Source organism: Malaclemys terrapin, chromosome 6, assembly GCF_027887155.1.
Source record: "Malaclemys terrapin pileata isolate rMalTer1 chromosome 6, rMalTer1.hap1, whole genome shotgun sequence".
NCBI lineage: Eukaryota > Metazoa > Chordata > Testudines > Emydidae > Malaclemys > Malaclemys terrapin.
This window is the reverse complement of record NC_071510.1, coordinates 78,846,790-78,864,524: the sequence shown is the minus strand read 5'-3', so window position 1 is coordinate 78,864,524 and position 17,735 is coordinate 78,846,790. Positions and strand designations below refer to the sequence as shown.

The 17,735-nt window shown below is 45.9% G+C and overlaps 1 protein-coding gene across 5 annotated transcripts in view; it reads right to left on the bottom strand.

Moving 5' to 3' along the window:
* Window positions 1–17,735, bottom strand: part of TMEM161B (transmembrane protein 161B) — an 81,405-nt gene that overhangs the window by 51,361 nt on the left and 12,309 nt on the right. For 4 of the 5 annotated variants that reach the window (XM_054031719.1, XM_054031721.1, XM_054031720.1 and 1 more), the window contains one exon: window positions 7,004–7,107. The exons of the other annotated variant lie outside the window; for it this stretch is intronic. In XM_054031719.1, coding sequence (XP_053887694.1) covers window positions 7,004–7,107 — 104 coding nt within the window. The remainder of the gene's footprint in view (window positions 1–7,003; window positions 7,108–17,735) is intronic. 5 annotated transcript variants of the gene reach the window in all.

Genomic DNA, 17,735 nt, shown 5'->3' with positions numbered 1-17,735 from the left:
TCTGCTGCTCTCATCTCTTCCTTTACTTAGAATCATGAACTATCATTTTGACATCATTTTCACCCAAGTAGCCTTCCACCCTCAGATTCTCAACCAATTCCTCCCCATTAGTCAAACATTTTATTTAAGAAGGTGGAAAAAATAACAGGAGGTCAAAACTGACTGTCAGTTTTGACCTCCTGTTATTTTTTCCACCTTCTTAAATAAAATGTTGTCCCAAACACATTCCAACTACTTGTTGGACAGTGTGTTTTGCACATTACTTTCCACCTGATATATGTGTAGTTAAAGATCTCTCATTACTACCAGGTCTTGTGTTTAGGACACTTATTTTGTTCTAGAAATTCCCCACCCATCTCCTCCTGCGTTCGTATTTTGTTTTTTAAGGGAACACAGGAAAGGGAAGAAAAGAATGCCATTTGAAAGTCTCAAAACTCAAAACACTCAGCACACACCTGTTAGAGATAAATGGTACTGGCAATTCCTTTTTCAAGTAAAGATGAAAGAGTTCATTAATTATTTTTAGAGCACTCAAATCTGTGCTGCTCTGGTGCTTAATATGCTGCAGATAACACCCAGCAGTAAGAGACCTTGCACCGACAAAAATTTAGCAGTTCCATTCAAATTTAGATTATCTACCTGCAAATTACCATCATTCCCCTCTCTTCCTTGAAACCCAACAGCTCCCAATATGCATACAAGCTAAACAGGCCATTCTCAAATATCAATATATAAATATGTACACTTTGGGACTTCGTTATTTTTCAAGGACAGGGGTTGGCACCATCTTATGCTCAAATAACTGCTACCCTAATCAATTCCCACAACTCCACCTTGTAACAGGATGGGAGTGGGGTTTTTTGTTTTTTTAAAAGGGGAGGTAACCCTAAACTGCAGAAGAAAATGGTAGTGGAAAATCATGTAGAAATACTGGTAAGATGTTTGGAGAACGTACACATAATCCAAATGTATTTCTTCAGAAATCATTGAAAAAGTGATGATTTGGGACTTCACTAATAACTTGGAAAGTTATTGTTAAAATCTGGAAAATGCCCTCTATGAGAAACAGTATAGCATTTCCTAATGATGTAGAGTTTCTTTGGAAGAATAAACCAACTACAGTTTTCTAAAATTTAAGATAAAGATTTACATTCACAATAGCTGGTGTTTTTAGTTATTATGGAAACAATCATACTGGGAATGCTCCCTTTGCAACCCATTATGTCTGATCTATTGTTGTGAGGGAGCAGTATATTGAAATTTACACAATTCTTACCATATGAAGTAGTAAGAAAATATAATTTTTGGTAAATTTCTAAATACTGCTTATATGAAAGGCAAAGCAAGAGTGGAAAAACGGTTACCTACCTTCTTGTAACTGTTGTTCTTCGAGATGTGTTGTTCATGTCCATTCCACATTAAGTGTGCGTGCGTTGCGTGCACAAGCATTGGAAACTTTTCCCTTAGTGGTACCCGTCGGGGCTCCTGCCTGAGCGGCGCCACTGCGCCGTGCATATATACCCCCCACTGGCCCAACCCCCTCCAGTTCCTTCTTGCTGGCAACTCTGACAGAGGGGTAGGAGGGCGGGTGGTGGAATGGACGTGAACAACACATCTCAAAGAACAACAGTTAGGAGAAGGTAGGTAACCGTTTTTTCTTCGAGTGCTTGTTCGCGTCCATTCCACATTAGGTGAATCACAAGCTTACCTTCGGAGGAGGGTAGGAGTCACGGAGCAATTGATCGGAGGATCGCCACACAAACCGCCGCGTCCTCTCGGGCCTGCTGGTTGACCGTGTAGTGGGGTAGTGGGTTGTAAAGGTATGCACCGACAACCAGGTGGCTGCCCTGCAGATCTCCTGGACTGGGATCTGTGCCAGGAAAGCCGCTGAAGCTGCTTGCGCCCTGGTCGAGTGGGCCGTGACCGGCGGGGCCGGAACACCTGTGAGGTCATAACACACCCGAATGCAGTCTGTAATCCAGGAGGAAATTCGCTGTGCTGACACCGGGAGGCCTCTCATCCTTTCCACCGCAGCCACGAACAGCTGCGTGGATTTACGAAAGGGTGAGTGCCCTCAGCTCAGATACCCTTCTGGCCAAGGTAATGGCCATCAGGAATGCCACCTTCCAGGAAAGGTGGAGGAGGGAGCAGGTAACAAGGGTCCAGAACGGGGGCCCCATGAGCTTAGAAAGGACTAAGTAGAGATTCCATGGGGAAAGTGGGGGGCGTGAGTAAGGGAACATCCTCTCCAGTCCTTTAAGGAACCGCCCCACCATTGGGTGAGAGAACACCGAGCCCCCTGAAAGCCCCGGGTGGAAGGCAGAGATGGCCACCAGATGTACCCTGATCGAGGACGGGGCCAACCCCTGCTGCTTGAGGTGCAATAGGTACTCTAGAATGGTGGGCACCGGAGCCTGGTGTGGCTGGACCTGTTGGGGCCACACCAGCACGAGAACCTTTTCCACTTGGCCAGATAAGTCGCCCTGGTAGAGGGCTTCCTACTACCAAGTAGAACCTGCTGCACAGGGAGGGAGCACTGGCTCTCCAAAGCGTTCAGCCACAGAGCTTCCATGCCGTCAGATGCAGTGATTGCAGGTCGGGGTGGAGGAGCCTCATCCTGCGTGATGAGGTCCCGGTGTAGGGGCAGGGTTACTGGGGCTTCCACCGACAGCTCCAAGAGCTTAGTGAACCAGTGCTGGTGGAGCCAGGCCAGGGCGATGAGGATGATCACCACCCCATCCCTGCACACCTTGAGCAGGACCTTGTGCACCAGAGGAAGCGGGAGAAAGGTGTATTTTAATTCCCCTCCCCACGGGATCGCGAACACGTACGCTATTGAGCCCGGCTACAGCCCTGGAATGAGCAGAACTGCGTGCACTGGGCATTGCCCCTGGCGGCAAACAGGTCTACCCAGAGAAACCCCCACTTGCGGAAGAACGAATACACGACGACGTCCGCTCTGAGCGTCCACTCATGCATGCGGTACGACCTGTTGAGGTGGTCCACTAGTTTGTTCCGCACCCCCGGGAGATGTGACGCCTCGAGATGAATGGCGTGGGCTATGCAGAAGTTCCAGAGGAGGAGAGCCTCGTGGCAGAGCAGCGAGGAGCGGGCTCCGCCCTGCTTGTTTATGTAAAACATAGCGGTCATGTTGTCCATCAGAACTGTCACGCTGTGACCACTCAAAGCGGCGTGAAAGGTCTGGCAGGTTAAACGAACCGCCCTGAGCTCCTTCACACTGATATGGAGCGACCGCTCCTCTCCCGACCAAAGCCCTGAGGTCTCCTAGGTGAGCACCCCATCCGAGGTCTGATGCGTCCGTCACAAGCACCAGGTCCGGCTGCTGTGCAACAAAGGGGAAGCCGTCGCAAACCACGGTCTGGGACAGCCACCGCTGTAGGGAGTCCAATACTTCGCTTGGGGCCGTCACTACAAGTCCAGGGGGTCAGTGCCTGGGTGGTATACACGGGGAAGCCAAGCCTGCAGTGTCCTGAGTTTCAGTCTGGCATGCTTGACCACATGTGTGCATGCTGCCATGTGGCCCAGCAGCCTCTGGCAGTTGTAGTGGGAAACTGGCACAGGGAGTTCACTGCTTGCTGGATGGCCAGGAATCGTGATACTGGGAGGCTCACCTTTGCCTGTACCGCATCTAGGACTGCCCCTATGAATTCCACTCTGCGTTGGAATGAGGGTGGACCTGGGAACATTGACCAGGAGCCCCAGCATGCGGAATAGTCTCAGGGCCACTTGCACGTGGGACCAAACCTCCTCTTCGGACCGGCCCGCCAGGAGCCGGTCGTCGAGATACCGGTAAACTCAAACCCTCTGCCTCCGTAAGAAGGCCACCACCACCGCCATGCATTTTGTGAACACCCGTGGGGCCGTAGCTAGGCCAAACGGGAGAACCGTGAACTGGTAAATGTTCTTGGTTCACAGTGAAGCGCAGGAATCAGCGATGCGCTGAGTGGATAGCGATATGAAAGTACGCGTCCTTCATGTCGAGGGCAGCGTTCCAGTCCCTCAGATCCAGGGAAGGGATGATGGTGCCCAGAGAGACCAGGCGGAACCGGGTCTTGACCAGGAACTTATTGAGCCTGCGCAGGTCCAGAATGGGACGAAAGCCTCCTTTGGCCTTGGGAATGAGGAAGTAGCAGGAGTAGAACCCTTTTTCCCTTAGGTCCTTTGGTACCAACTGTACCACCCCCCGCCTCTAGGAGCGTGCGAACCTTCTTTTACAGGAAATGCTTATGAGAAGGATCCCTGAAGAGGGACGGAAAAGAGGGGTGGGAGGTAGGCAGGGAAGAGAACTGCAGCCTGTAACCGCTTTGCACCATGCGTAACACACAGCGGTCTGACGTAATACTGGACCACGCACGGGAGAAGCGGGACAGGCGGTCCAGGAAACAAAGGGATGGATCCGGTGAGTGGTCTGGTACGCTGTCCTCGAGCACACCTTCAAAAGCCTGGTTTAGGGTCGGGCTGAGACTTAAGTTGGCCTTGGCTCCAACCTGGCCTATTGGAGCTATTGTTGTTATTATTGTGTCGCCTCCTGTTATCTCCATTTCGCCTGCGGTAGGGCTCCTGCATAGGATGAGGTTGGTAGTGACACTGAGGTGGCGGCTGCGGCTTGAAGGGCTTTCTTTGGGTCGCCGGGGTGTGCATACCCAGCGACCTAAGTGTGGCCCTCGAGTCCTTGAGGCTATGCAGCTTTGCGTCCATCTGGTCCGAAAAGAGCCCGGACCCTTCGAAGGGGAGGTCCTGGAGCGAGTTCTGGACCTCAGGTGGCAGACCTGACTCCTGTAGCCACGCCGAGCGTCGCATGACCACGCCAGACGCAATTGTCCTGGCCACCGCATCCGCCGAATCCAAGGACGCCTGGAGAGAGGTCTTCGCTACGGCCTTGCCTTCATCCACCAGAGCCGTAAACTCCTGTGGGAACTCTGCAGGAGGCTTCCCCACTGCCGCCCAGGAGTTGAAGTTATGCCTGTTGAGGACGGCCTCTTGGTTAGCAATCCTCAACTGGAGGCCCCCTGAGGAATACACCTTCCTGCCAAACAGGTCCAAGCGCTTTGCTTCCTTGGCGTTAGGGGCTGGGGCCTGTTGCCCATGGCACTCTCTCTCGTTTACCGCCGAGACTACCAGGAACATGGGCTTGGGTGGCAAAACAAAGTCGTACCCTTTTGACAGGGCAAAGTACTTGCGTTCCACACCTTTGGCTATTGGGGCGCTGGAGGCTGGAGTCTGCCATATAGTCTTATAGTTCGACTGTATGGACTTAATAAGCGGAAGCGCTATTCTGGATGGACTTTCTGGGCTCAGGATGTCCACCATGGGGTCCTGCTGCTCCACCGTCTCCTCGGCCAGTAACCCCAAGTTATGAGCAATCTTACGCAGTAGCTCTTGGTGGGCTCTGTGGTCTATTGGTGGAGGTCCTGATACCGCTGTGCCTGCCACCACTTCATCTGGATGACGAGGAGGTCAGCAGCTGCTCCGCTTCCTCCTGCTGGTCCCCTTGGTCCCCCTCCCCCGAAGGAGGGGCTTCCAGCTCAGGCCTGGACAGCTGACCCTGGGGCGGCACCGGACTCGGTGCTGGTTTCTCCGGTCTCTCGCTCGGCGGTGGCGCAGGCAGTCTGGACGCTGTAGCTTCCCACATGGAGGAGCGGTGGTGCAGAGACCGGGACACCGAGTAGCTGGCCCTGGAGGGAGCCCCTTGCCGCTGGTGGTAGGCCCAGGGGGTCCAGAAGGGCCCGTGTCCCGGCAGTCCCTACTGGGGTTGCCAGCCAGCCAGGTGTTCTCTGCTGTCCAGTGCGGTGCCGTCAAGCTGTGCTGGCGGGAGGTCGATGAGCAGCTTCTTGCTGATCGGGAACAGGATCAGTACCACTGCTCGTGGGACTGGTATTGGTGCTCCTGAGACCTGGACCGGTGACTTCCAGAAGCCTTCGGCAATGGTGAGCTTGCCTTCTCCTGGTGCCGGTCTCTGGAGGGTGTCGGAGAGAGTCGGGTCCCTTGCACCAACCCCATGCGCTGACTCACCTACGGTACTGAGGCTTCCCTCTGTGTCAGAGGGCTCCGGGCCCGATGGCTGCAGCACTGCCTCCCATTAACAACTGCTTCAAGCGAAAGTCTCTCTCTCTTTCTTTGTTATAGGCTTAAATGCCTTGCAAATCTTACACCTTTCTGTTTTGTGTGCTTCCCCCAGGCAACATAGACAGGAGTTGTGGGGGTCACTAACCGGCATAGGATTGCAGCACATGGCGCAAGCCTAAACCAGTGGGCCTGCGTCATGCCCTGCGGCCCGGGTCGGGTGCTGGAAGCCTCCAAGCACCTAAACTATCACGTGCCCACAACAACAGAATGCTAACGAACGGAGAGCAGCTAAGTACTCTAAAGCTAAGGGATTGCTTCTCATACAAGAGCAAGAAGTTGTTCCAACGCCGCCATGGATGGTAAGAAGGAACTGGAGGAGGTCGGGCCAGCAGGGGTATATATGCATGGCGCAATGGCGGTGCTCAGGCGGGGGACCCGCCGGCCCGACGGGTACTGCTATGGGGAAAGTTTCCGACGCTCGTGCACACAGCACGTGCACACCTAATGTGGAATGGACGCGAACAAGCACTCGAAGAAGAATCATTAGGTACACAGCGTCATTGCAGAGAAAAGTTGATCACTGTGGGAGAGCAAGAACTAAGCTGTATTTTAATATTAGAAGGGTCGTACAGCACATCTCTCAAAGAAAAAAATGTCAGCCAACTAACAGCATGCTTAACTGTATAACAACCTTAACACAGCTCCTTTACAATGAGAATTTCATTATATTTTCTGTCTATATCTGATGTCACAATATTATAATCTTCTACATCAGGTGCAAATGATACAAGTGGTTCCATTCTGCTGGAAATGGTTGAAACCTTTCCTGATTAGTTTAATTTTTCGATTTCTAGACTCTATAACAAGTGTCACCGCATCCATATATACTGTAGCAATTAGTTGTTTCTTATCTTACCTGCCACTACAGAGAAGCCAACGAGCTAGAGAATAGTGAGGTATGATCTTCTGAATGACACTAGCCATCACCATGGTAACCACGAGCTGTACACCTATCACACCCTGTGGAGGAATAAGTTAAGTCAGTATATGTAAAAATGCTGAAGTACAGACTTTTTATATTTTAAAAGCAACCTTTCATAGGAAGTCTAATGAAGGTTTGTTTTTTGTTTTTTAAACGAGAGGCTTACTAACTTAGTTTCATTAAATTCTCTGAGACTTGCTACACTCAGTCCTAGACCTGTTCTAAAAAAGACACTGCTAGGCCATGGGACCAGTAATAAATGTCCTGTCTTCAGCTCATGAATCCTTAGCAGTGGCGGATTTAGAGTTAGTGGGGCCCTGTGCGCAGCTTCATTTTCAGGGCCCTCCCCCCTCAGGACCCAGACAAGAAAAAACACTTATCTCCCCAACCCCCCGTTTTTATTCTTTTTTTTCTTCATCCACCAATATTATAAGTAATAGGAAGTAAATGGCAATACAGTGAGGTACCTTGACTGGGGCAGGGGTTGGGGTACGATGTGGCTCTGGGCTGGGGCAGGAAGTTGGGGCATGGGAGGGGATGAGGGGTGCAAGTTCTGGGGGGAAGTTTGGGTGTGGGGTGCGGGCTCTGGGCTGGGGTGCAGGAGGGGTCAGGGGGCAGCACTTACCCCCTACCAGCGGCCGCAGGGACATGCCAGCCGCTTCCCTGAGTGGCACAGAGAGAGGGAAGCAACGCAGGCAGGGAGTCGCCTTAGCCTTGCTGCTGACATCTCTCTGCACGCCCCTGGGGGGAGGGGGAGGCAGCAGGTCTCCGTGAGCTGCCTGGGGCGGGGGCAGCACGCAGAGCCACCCCCCCACACACCAGGGGGCATGCAGAGATGTGCCAGCAGCCATTGGCTTCCAGGGGTGGCATGGGGCCACCGGCCACGGAATGCTGCGCCGCCGGCAGAAACTCAGGGGCAGGTTGTCAGATGAGATTTGTCCTGCATTTTGGGGGTTCCCCGTCACTGGGGGCCTTGTGCCACCACACTGTTCCATGGTAAATCTGCCTCTGATGTTTAGTGCTAGAAATGCATCCAAGAATGCAAGGATTTCTCTGCTTTCTGGTGGTACAAGCCATTTATTTCTGACCAATGGCATTTCAAAAGATGAGACCTTAAAATTATGTCAGATTACCATCTTGTTTTTTGTGCTTTCTTCAATTCAGACATGATTTTAACAACTGATAGCTCTCGCAGGTTTGTGAAGTAACAATTTATAACATCTGTAAGAAAGCTGGAATTCCAGCTTTCAAGCAGCATAAAGCAGTTTTTTCCAACTTTAATGATTCAAGGGATAATATAAAATCATGTTGGAATTTTGACAATTGAGGGTGTAGGTGGAGAAAGGAAAGAAAAAAAGATGTTAATCGAGGTGGCACAACTTTAAAGTCTAAAACTCTGACCACATAGCCCGTAACTCTTCGGCAAGATTAACAATGTCTTCTCATCCCTTGTCCTTGACCAAGTTTTGATCCCTTGCTATTTGAACAAAAATTCATATAAGATCACAAAAGCTTTTTTAAATTAAATTTCACTCTATGCAACTTTCATGCTATAACTCTTTTCCTTAAAGTTCTACACTAAAAATTTAAATGCTTTACAAATTGTAATTCCAGTTCTGTTCTTGAACACGCAGCAGCACACCCCAAAACTTGTAACATCAAATATTAATGAGTTCAATATTAGAATATGAGTATATCAACTTGTTTATTTAGCATTTGCATATTTGCTGAGCTAAGCGATAACGTTCTTAGTAGCCAGATGCAGCCCTCAGAGACCACTGCTGAATTTGATTAGCAGGCACGCCTCAACAAATGTGTATCATGGTTTGATCTGCGCCACAGCTTGGATTCCTCTAAGACCCCAACAGTGCTTGCTGGCGCACAGAGGCCTTGCCCAGTCCAGAATTGGCTAAAAAGAGCCCACTAACGACGTGGCAGGTCAAAGCTGGGCAGGCAAGTAGTAGGGTCTGTGATGAGGAACTGATTGACGGATAATGTTAAGCATCAGTTTTCCTGCCACAAGGACTCTGTTGTCACATGATGGCGTGGCAGCCTCAACCATAGTGGGTGTTGTGATGAAAGACATGCAGCTGATGGACCTAAAAGGTCGTTGAACAAGGGTAAACTTGGGTTGGCACATACTTTCTCAAGCAGTTTGCCAACTGCAATCTCCCTCATGATGTAAAGGGGAGCAATGTGGCTCAGAACTAGAAGCCATGAAAGATGAGTCGGTCGGAGAGTTCCTGTGCTGATGCACATTGTTGAGTTGAGTTGCACATACAACAAGTTTGGTGTGTGCCGACCGACTCCATATTGGCGCATAGCACTCCGCTATTGAATTCGAGATGGCAAGGACTGAGGTCCATAGGGTTGGTGCATCCGCTCCCCATGAACGAACCTGTCAGTTTGCTGTGAAGGTTGTTGCATGTATTGACCTTTGCTGCTACCTTGTTCAGGTGACTTTTGTATGTAGCGTTCAGTCAAGGGTCACACATAAGTAAACAGGGTACGCTTCATGCTTCAGCTTCTGGCCATTCATTATGATGTTTAGTTCCCTCTTAGCTGTGGCTTGGTGGAGGTAGAATGTGCTAGAGACTGTCTTGCTGGTGCTAGGTTGAAAGCGCCATGTCTTGCTATAGTTGGCCAGCTTTGCAGCATCATCTTGTGGGGTTTTCTCCAGCGCAGAGAAAGTCTGAGCCTGGTAGCCCGCAGCATACATTGTCTGCATAGATGAGCTTCTGCCACTGGGTTGGTGGCAGGTCACTGATGTATAGATTTAAAAAGTTTGGGGCTTGAACAGATCCCTAGCATAATCCGTTCATCCGTTTTCTTCCAAGCACTTGTTTTCTCGCCCACATGCACCCGGAACCATCTGTCTCAGAGGAGCAGTTCCATGGCATTAGTAACTCAGGATGGGAGGACTCTTGATATTTTAAAAAGTAGACCCATGTGCCACACCATATCATATGCTGCAGTGAGGTCAAGGAAAATAGCGCCCATTTTCAGATTTCTTTGAAAAGAGTTTTTGATTAATGTGGTTAGAGCAAGTACTTGATTGCATGTGCTTTAGACCTTATTGAAAGACTGCTTGCTCGACATTCAAGATGCTCTCCACCACTGGTGTTATTCACTGTAAAATTAGGTACTCTAGAACCTTGAGAGACAGAGAAAGCAACGATATCAGGAGACAGCTTGATGCCAGGTTTGGGTCTTTACCAGGTTTTGGGAGGTCAATAACTTTTGACATGCGCCAGATTTTCGGCAGTCTTCCTTCATTGGTGATCCTTGTGAAGAATTGAGCCAACCAAGAGCACAAAATGGGCCAAGATGTTTCAGGAACTCTGGAAGGATGTTGTCATAGCCAGTAGTGGTGCCAGACTTGATGTTATACAGCACTCTGGAACTGCAAAAAGTTCAGGGAAAGCTCTGGATTTGTGCTGCTGCGTAAGACCGTCCACTCTCAGGACTCAACTATTCATTTCTTTTTCCAAGTGTGTCTTTCTCCAGGCGAAGCAGGTGAATGGCTACTCTCAGATGATCAGCTTGGTTTTGGTGACTGCTGGGCTACTCCAAGGCGACAAAGTAAAACTCCAGCATTTCTGTCTGGAACAAGTAAAGTTCAGGTACTGTGTCTTTTCCTTTCATCAGGCTCAACAAGCACAGCTCAAATAAGTGGTCGGCCTTGTCCAGGTCATCCGTTGATTCATACTGCTTGAATAGAGTGGCAATGGATCACTATTCTCGTCATGCCACCTATCAGTACCTGGCACAGTCCAGGAAAGCTAATGATCTTCCTAGCAAACAGAATTCTGCAAGCTTATACTTGAAGAACCCTGGTATCGACACTTCTGCTAACCCTAAGAACATGCAATCCCGCAGCTTCCACACCATCGGGCCTACACTCCAAGTCTTCCAACTGAATGTTGAGACTTCATCTACAGCCAAGCGGCATTGAATCAGAGTTCTTGCTCAATATATCAACTGACTGTGTTAATAGAGTCATATATATAAAAAGTATACATTACTTTTAATATGATTTAAGCATCTTAAAACAAATAGGTTAAGATACTATAAAAATATTAGGTGAGATGAAGGGAAGAAATCAGTTTAATAAATGTGGAACTAAAAAATTCTACATCTAACAAAAGATGGATTGAACAACATACTTCCTCTGAATACTCAGTGACTGAGGCTCCTTTTAGCTTAGTTGCAAATAAAACCTTCTCTGGAATCAAGTCCCTGCTCTGAACATTTCCTGGTCAGCCTGACAACTTCCTATTGTGCAAAGAATCCGCTATCCCTCATCTGTTTTGCTTATTAAGTCCTGAATCCTTTGAATTTGTTACTATCTTGAGAAGTTCCATCAACATTTCCACAAAAGAGTGTTTTATCAGGATATCATAGAATCACAGGATTGGAAGGGACTTCAAGAGGTCATCTAGTCCAGTCCCTTGCACATATGGCAGGACTAAGTATTATCTAGACCATTCCTGACAGGTGTTTGTCTAACCTGCAGGTGCCAGTCTTCTCCCCCACCCCCCGTCACAGGCCCAAGGACTCCCCCCCTCAGGGAGTCCCATGGGGAGGCAGATCAGCATTCTATATTGCTAAAGCGGTTATAAGCATCGCAAGGCATTTGGGGTGGGGGAAGGCGGGGGGGAAGGTCAAAGGTATAAGTGTGGAATGGAAGATTCCCTTGCAGGGAGCGAAAGGCCAAGAGGGGGAAGAAGGAAAAGAGCAAAGAATGGGTTAACTCGACACTCCAGCTCGCTCAGTCAAAAAATAAAGCACCGACTCCGGCCCAAGGCTACAGCTCACAGCAGACGCTCGGCTGCCTGCCAAGAAAGAGCAGGGCCTGGATTCCCCCCTCCCCCCAACCAGCTGTAAGAAAGAAGGATCCAGCTGAACGGACCTGCGGAGGCAGCCCAAAACAAACAAAACAGCAAAGGCCAACAGGGGGGAAAACAAAGTCCCGCCGGTGTGTCTGGAGCCGGTGTGTTTTAAAAAAATTGAGAAGACCACAGAAAGTCGGTTTGGACTGGTACAAAGAGCATCAGGAGCAGAGGTCCCTGAACAAAACACCCCCAAAGGGAACCCAGGACTTAAAACCCTCCTGAGAGCTGGAGCAACTCGGAAATTACAGTGGACCCCGGACGACCTGGGCCCAGGACAAAACTCCCATCCACCCTTGCCCCTCATCTTTTTACATTACACCCAGGCTTGGCCAGCCATGGGTAGAGCGTCTGTGAATATGAAAGTGTGTTAGGGCTTGGGGCACTAACGCTTTCTTCCTTCCTCTGAGTGATGTGGGGAGCACCCATCACTCTCCACTGTTATTTTATTAATAAAGTTTTAAAATTTAAATCCTTGGTGTGTTTCGTCATCTCCTCCCCACACGGTCCTGTGGCCTCAGCCTAACCACCTGATGCCTCAAGCAGATTGGTAACTGAAATCTGTCACACACATCCCCACCAATTGCCTCTGAGGCCTTTTCCTTACTGGGGAAGAGAGGTAGGTTTTCAACCCAAATTAGCTAACACAAGTTAACTAATATGAGGTAAAATCCTCATGAAAACAAGGCAGTTTGTAGTTTTCACATAACATATCAGGTCCAGTGGGTGGTCTTAGGTATCTGTATATTTGGGCGTCGGTTCTCACAGCCACACAAATTCATCTCCTTAGTCAAGTTATCGTTATGAGACATCACCAAACCTACTAGGTAATTTGACAAGTTTCAGAGTAACAGCCGTGTTAGTCTGTATCCGCAAAAAGAAGAACAGGAGTACTTGTGGCACCTTAGAGACTAACAAATTTATTAGAGCATAAGCTTTCGTGGACTACAGCCCACGTAATTTGAGTCCATTATGCACATGATCAGGAATTATTGTCACTTACTGTCCAAATAGAGTTCCTCTTTCCCCAGAACTCACCAAAACACCTTCCATACCAGATTAATGCTTTGTTTCTCAAAATGGAAAAAAACTACAAAGAAACATCCTATATCAAGTCTCACCATTGCATGGTGTGTTTTGGGGCATTAAAAGTAACTATGTGGTTCACAGGTTTCAAAGTGGTAGGGTTTCAGAGACTCCAAATTTAAATTTTCTTTTATATTCTGAACATCTTTCTGGATTATCTACGTAAAATACAGTAAAGCAAAGGCTTGCATAATACCGTCATGCAACATGGCTAGCAAATAGTTCCTGCATGTGTTACTATTCAGCATGGTGTAACATGACTGTCTTGATCTAATTTGTGGACAGGTTCGCCTAACTATTTTATAAAGCCCTGTGGTGTGGTTTGAGAACCTCCCAAAATGATGTGTATGCATAAAGGTGTGTGTATGTGTATATATATATATTTGTTTTTCTCTGTTCCTGATTTTTTTTCTAGAGAAAGAAGCATATTTTATTTATTTTGAAAAAAGCTTTGCAGGCACCTTTATACATCACAAAACCCAAAAAGGATACACCACCTATTTAAAAATAAACCCTTTACTGGTCACTTTTTTTTTATATATATAAACACACACACAAACAGATTGAGAACAGTCATGGGTTATGGCCTTTCAAGTTCCACCTTTGCCAGTTTGGAGTAAGATTTTATTTTATATATAAAAACTGTAACTTATATAATTCATTCTTCACTCGGGTTGTTGTATTTGAGCTATGCTTTTTCACAATTGCAATCTTGGTAAAGATATGTAACGTACAAAGGCTTTCGGCAACCAGAGGGTGACTTTCAATCTTGGGCACCATATCATACCAGACATTTTTCTACGATTTATTATGGGTAAGATATTACTTGCAACCATTTTTTAATCTTAAGATTTCACTCTGCACTACCCAAAAATACGAAGTTTGTAACTTTAATGTCATGCTGCCAAACAGATTGTAGTTTACTTCTCAACATTTCACAATACCACTACTAGTGACTGCATTCACTGGTTTAACTTAAAGGTTCATGTTTCAATATGTTGAAAAAAATCCTGATATTTCAATAAAGAAGCCATGAGGCCCTGGACAATTACTTGAAAGGCATTCCCCCTTGAATCTGTGAAGAAGCATAACACAAGCACATCATCGGGGAGAACTTATATAGAACATTGTATATCTTACCATTCTACATTTGCCCATTTTGGGTAAGGCCATAACCCATATTAATTGGTAATTGAAGGTGTTAAAGTAAGCACACAGTGAAATAATCTGAATAAAAATCCTTTCCTCTCAATTGTTTCTTTCACGGATTTGGGATGCTGTTTTACTAGCTCTCCAGTCATCACAGGATTTATTTCCTAAACCAGGGGTCGGCAACCTTTCAGAAGTGGTGTGCCGAGTTTTCATTTATTCATCTAATTTAAGGTTTTGCATACCAGTAATACATTTTAACATTTTTAGAAGGTCTCTTTCTATAAGTCTATAATATATAACTAAACTATTGTTTTTAAAATGTTTAAGAAACTTCATTTAAAATTAAATTAAAATGCAGAGCCCCCCGGACCGATGGCCAGGACCCGGGCAGTGTGAGTGTCACTGAAAATCAACTTGTGTGCCGCCTTCAGCACACGTGCCACAGGTCACTTACCCCTGTTCTAAACCAACAAATTTGTAAGTCTCTCTTTGCAGGTAAAAGCTATATTGTAGTCAGGATGCTGGCATTTTTAAGCACTGATACAGATAAAAAAATGTACATTTTCCCAGAAAAGATGTTCCCTAAAGTCTACTGGGGCAGACAAGATCTGAATTTCTAATACAAAAAGAAGCTAAGAAAAATAAAAAACTTCCCAAGTCTCATTTACGGATAAAGAAACAATATTTTTTCCCTTTAAGTCCAATGTGGAAGCTAGCACAGCCATTATGTAGCACTTCACTCTAATCTTTGTGACCTTTTTGCAATATAATTGTGGTACATTTTACATACAAGCCAACCACTCAATAGTTGAAAGACAAGCTATGATGTTATTTACATTTTATTCCATAAATATACATAACCCCCCAATAAACTGCATGTGTGCCATAGAAGCAAACAAATAAAATAAATAAAAATGCTCAAAATTCAGAAGTATCAATTTCTGAAAGGTAAGAACATTTGGCAAGTAAAATTCTATACAAATAGAGACCTTATAGGGAGACCTTACACTGTAATAATCCTTTTTTCAGAAAACTACATGTAGATTCAGAATTGGTCAACAAAAAACACTGCTTCAATACTAATCTATATCTGAGCTATTTTCTCTCTCTCTCTCTCCCCACTACCCTTAATTACAACTCTGTACTCCAAGTGACAGCAGGATTTCCAGGAATTTGAACATCATGCCTACGGAGCCTTTTACCTTCAGATCACTGATATAAACCCAGACCAGGTCAATGGTGAACATCCTACAGCTGTTCCAAGGCATATGTTAAATGAGTCAATCAGGTATCCAGCAAACAGAACCCAAATCACAAAACTGCCACCACAATTGACAGGCAGCAGAGAGACCAAAGATTGAACAGGAATGGAAACTGAACTACTCTTTTAACCATAGAAATGGTCCTTTCAAAAATCAGATTTAAGGCACCATGGCAAGGTAGAGTGGGAAAGTTTACAGTCCCACTATGAGTATTGTACCCGTTCTCTAGATCAATCAAGTTTCAGATATTTGGACTATTTTTCATATAAATCATACACCACTTTTCACCTTACTAAATTTGTATTGCTCCCTATTCCCAACTTAGAAAGCCAATATTCTAAAATTAAATGTCATCAACCATGTGAACCATGTAGCCAAGAACAATAAAGTCTCTTTTGCTTGCACAGGATATAGCACACCTTTCATTAACAGTCCCTTTAATGGAATTTTGCTGGGAAAATGCGTATGTGTTTTTCAGTGCTAGTGCTGTCACCTATGTTAAGTTGCAGGGTAGACAGGGCATGGGAATTTTCACCACTTTGTCTTACATAGGGTTTAAAATGCTAGCAGCTGCCTGTGCATTATTTACAGAAGTGCTCTTAACAATGAAGCTGAACTCATATGGGCAAGAGTGGGAAGTTTTAGTAAAGCATAGTCCTAGCACAGACAAGATGCTTCAAGGTTCCTGATGCAGCCTCCTATCCTTGAAGGACCTCTAAAGTTGAGGAAAAAAAAAAAATGAAAAGGGAAGGTAAAACAAAGTGTATTCCAGAGATCATGACTTTCACATCATTACTACTGTAAAAGGTACATAGAACTTTGATAAGTTAAAAACAAAGTGAACAAAAGTAAAGAATGAATAATTCAGATAAAGCTGCAAAACACGTGTATCACTTATCTCAGACACGTAATTGTGCTATGTTTACAAATGAAATAAAATAAAATGTTATAGATACTTACCTACCAAGTTCTCAAAGTACTCCTCTCAAAAGGACATTTCTATATCCTTATTTTATAGTGTGTGGTTGGATTAAATAAGTATTAGATAAGAATTAAATCCAAGCATACCAAGTAAAGATCACCAAAGTTAATAGTTGTATGCCAAGGCTCCATTTCAACCTCTCTATATTGACTTTGTCCAAGGTCATTTTCAGAAAAGAACAATCTAGGATTTTTTCCTTTTGATCTCAAACATACATGTTTGGCTTTGTACCTAAAGACCAGATCCTGCAAACACTTAACTTTAAACACAGGCAATTCCATTGAAGTCAGTGAACTACTTGCATGCTTAAAATTAAGCTCATACATAATTGTTTGCAAGATCAGGACCTTGACTGAGAATTAACATGGATACCCACAGACTGCCAAACAAGAAGACCACTATATTCCTGAGAAACTGGCTAGTGGGATCCATAGCAAACTTACAATATCATCCCTAGAAATACAACTTCAACAAGAAACTCTTTGTAAATCCACAAGTCTCAGGAATAAGATTCTGAAGCAAATGCACAAAAGTCTTCTTTGAAGTTTAATTCAGAACATACATTCACTTTAACTATACTTGCAAACCCACACAAAAAAAAGCCGAAAAACTTTAGAGTAGTAGAAAACACAAGTATTGTGCCGCATTTTCAAGGCCACCAAGGCTCTTAGTAGAATGTAGTGCAATACCCTCTATCTTTTCCAGCCCCAATGATGCGACAATATTTACAGAGACCAGAAGTTACATGTGATTGGGGGGGGGGGCGGGGGGGGGGTAGAGAAATGCCATCTGACCAGGGATAGGACATTTCCAAATTAAAAATGACTTCCTTTCTGTTCAGTTCAAGGTGGGGAGGAAACAGTGGCTGTATATGGTCATGTGTAATACTGACTCAGAAGCATAACTTTTTATTTTGAATAGGATGTACTAGCATTTAATATTTATATTCCAGTAGCTAGAGGCCAACCAGGCTGGGACCCTAGTGTAGTAGGTGTTCTACAAACACAGAAAATGGCAGACCCTTTTGCAAAGAACTTAAAAAGGAGAATATATTCTATGGATGAGACAAAAAGAAGAGCTGATCTACACTAGGAACTTACATTGGTATAGCTACTTCTCTCAGGGCTGTGAATTCTTCTGTTGACCTAGCTACTGCCTTTTAGGGAAGTAGATTCCTTGCACTGATAGGAGAACCCTTCCCACCAGCATAGGCCACATCTACACTGTTGCGTTTTAAGTGTAGAAACGCCCTAAGACAGGGGTCGGCAACCTCTGGCACACGGCTCGCCAGG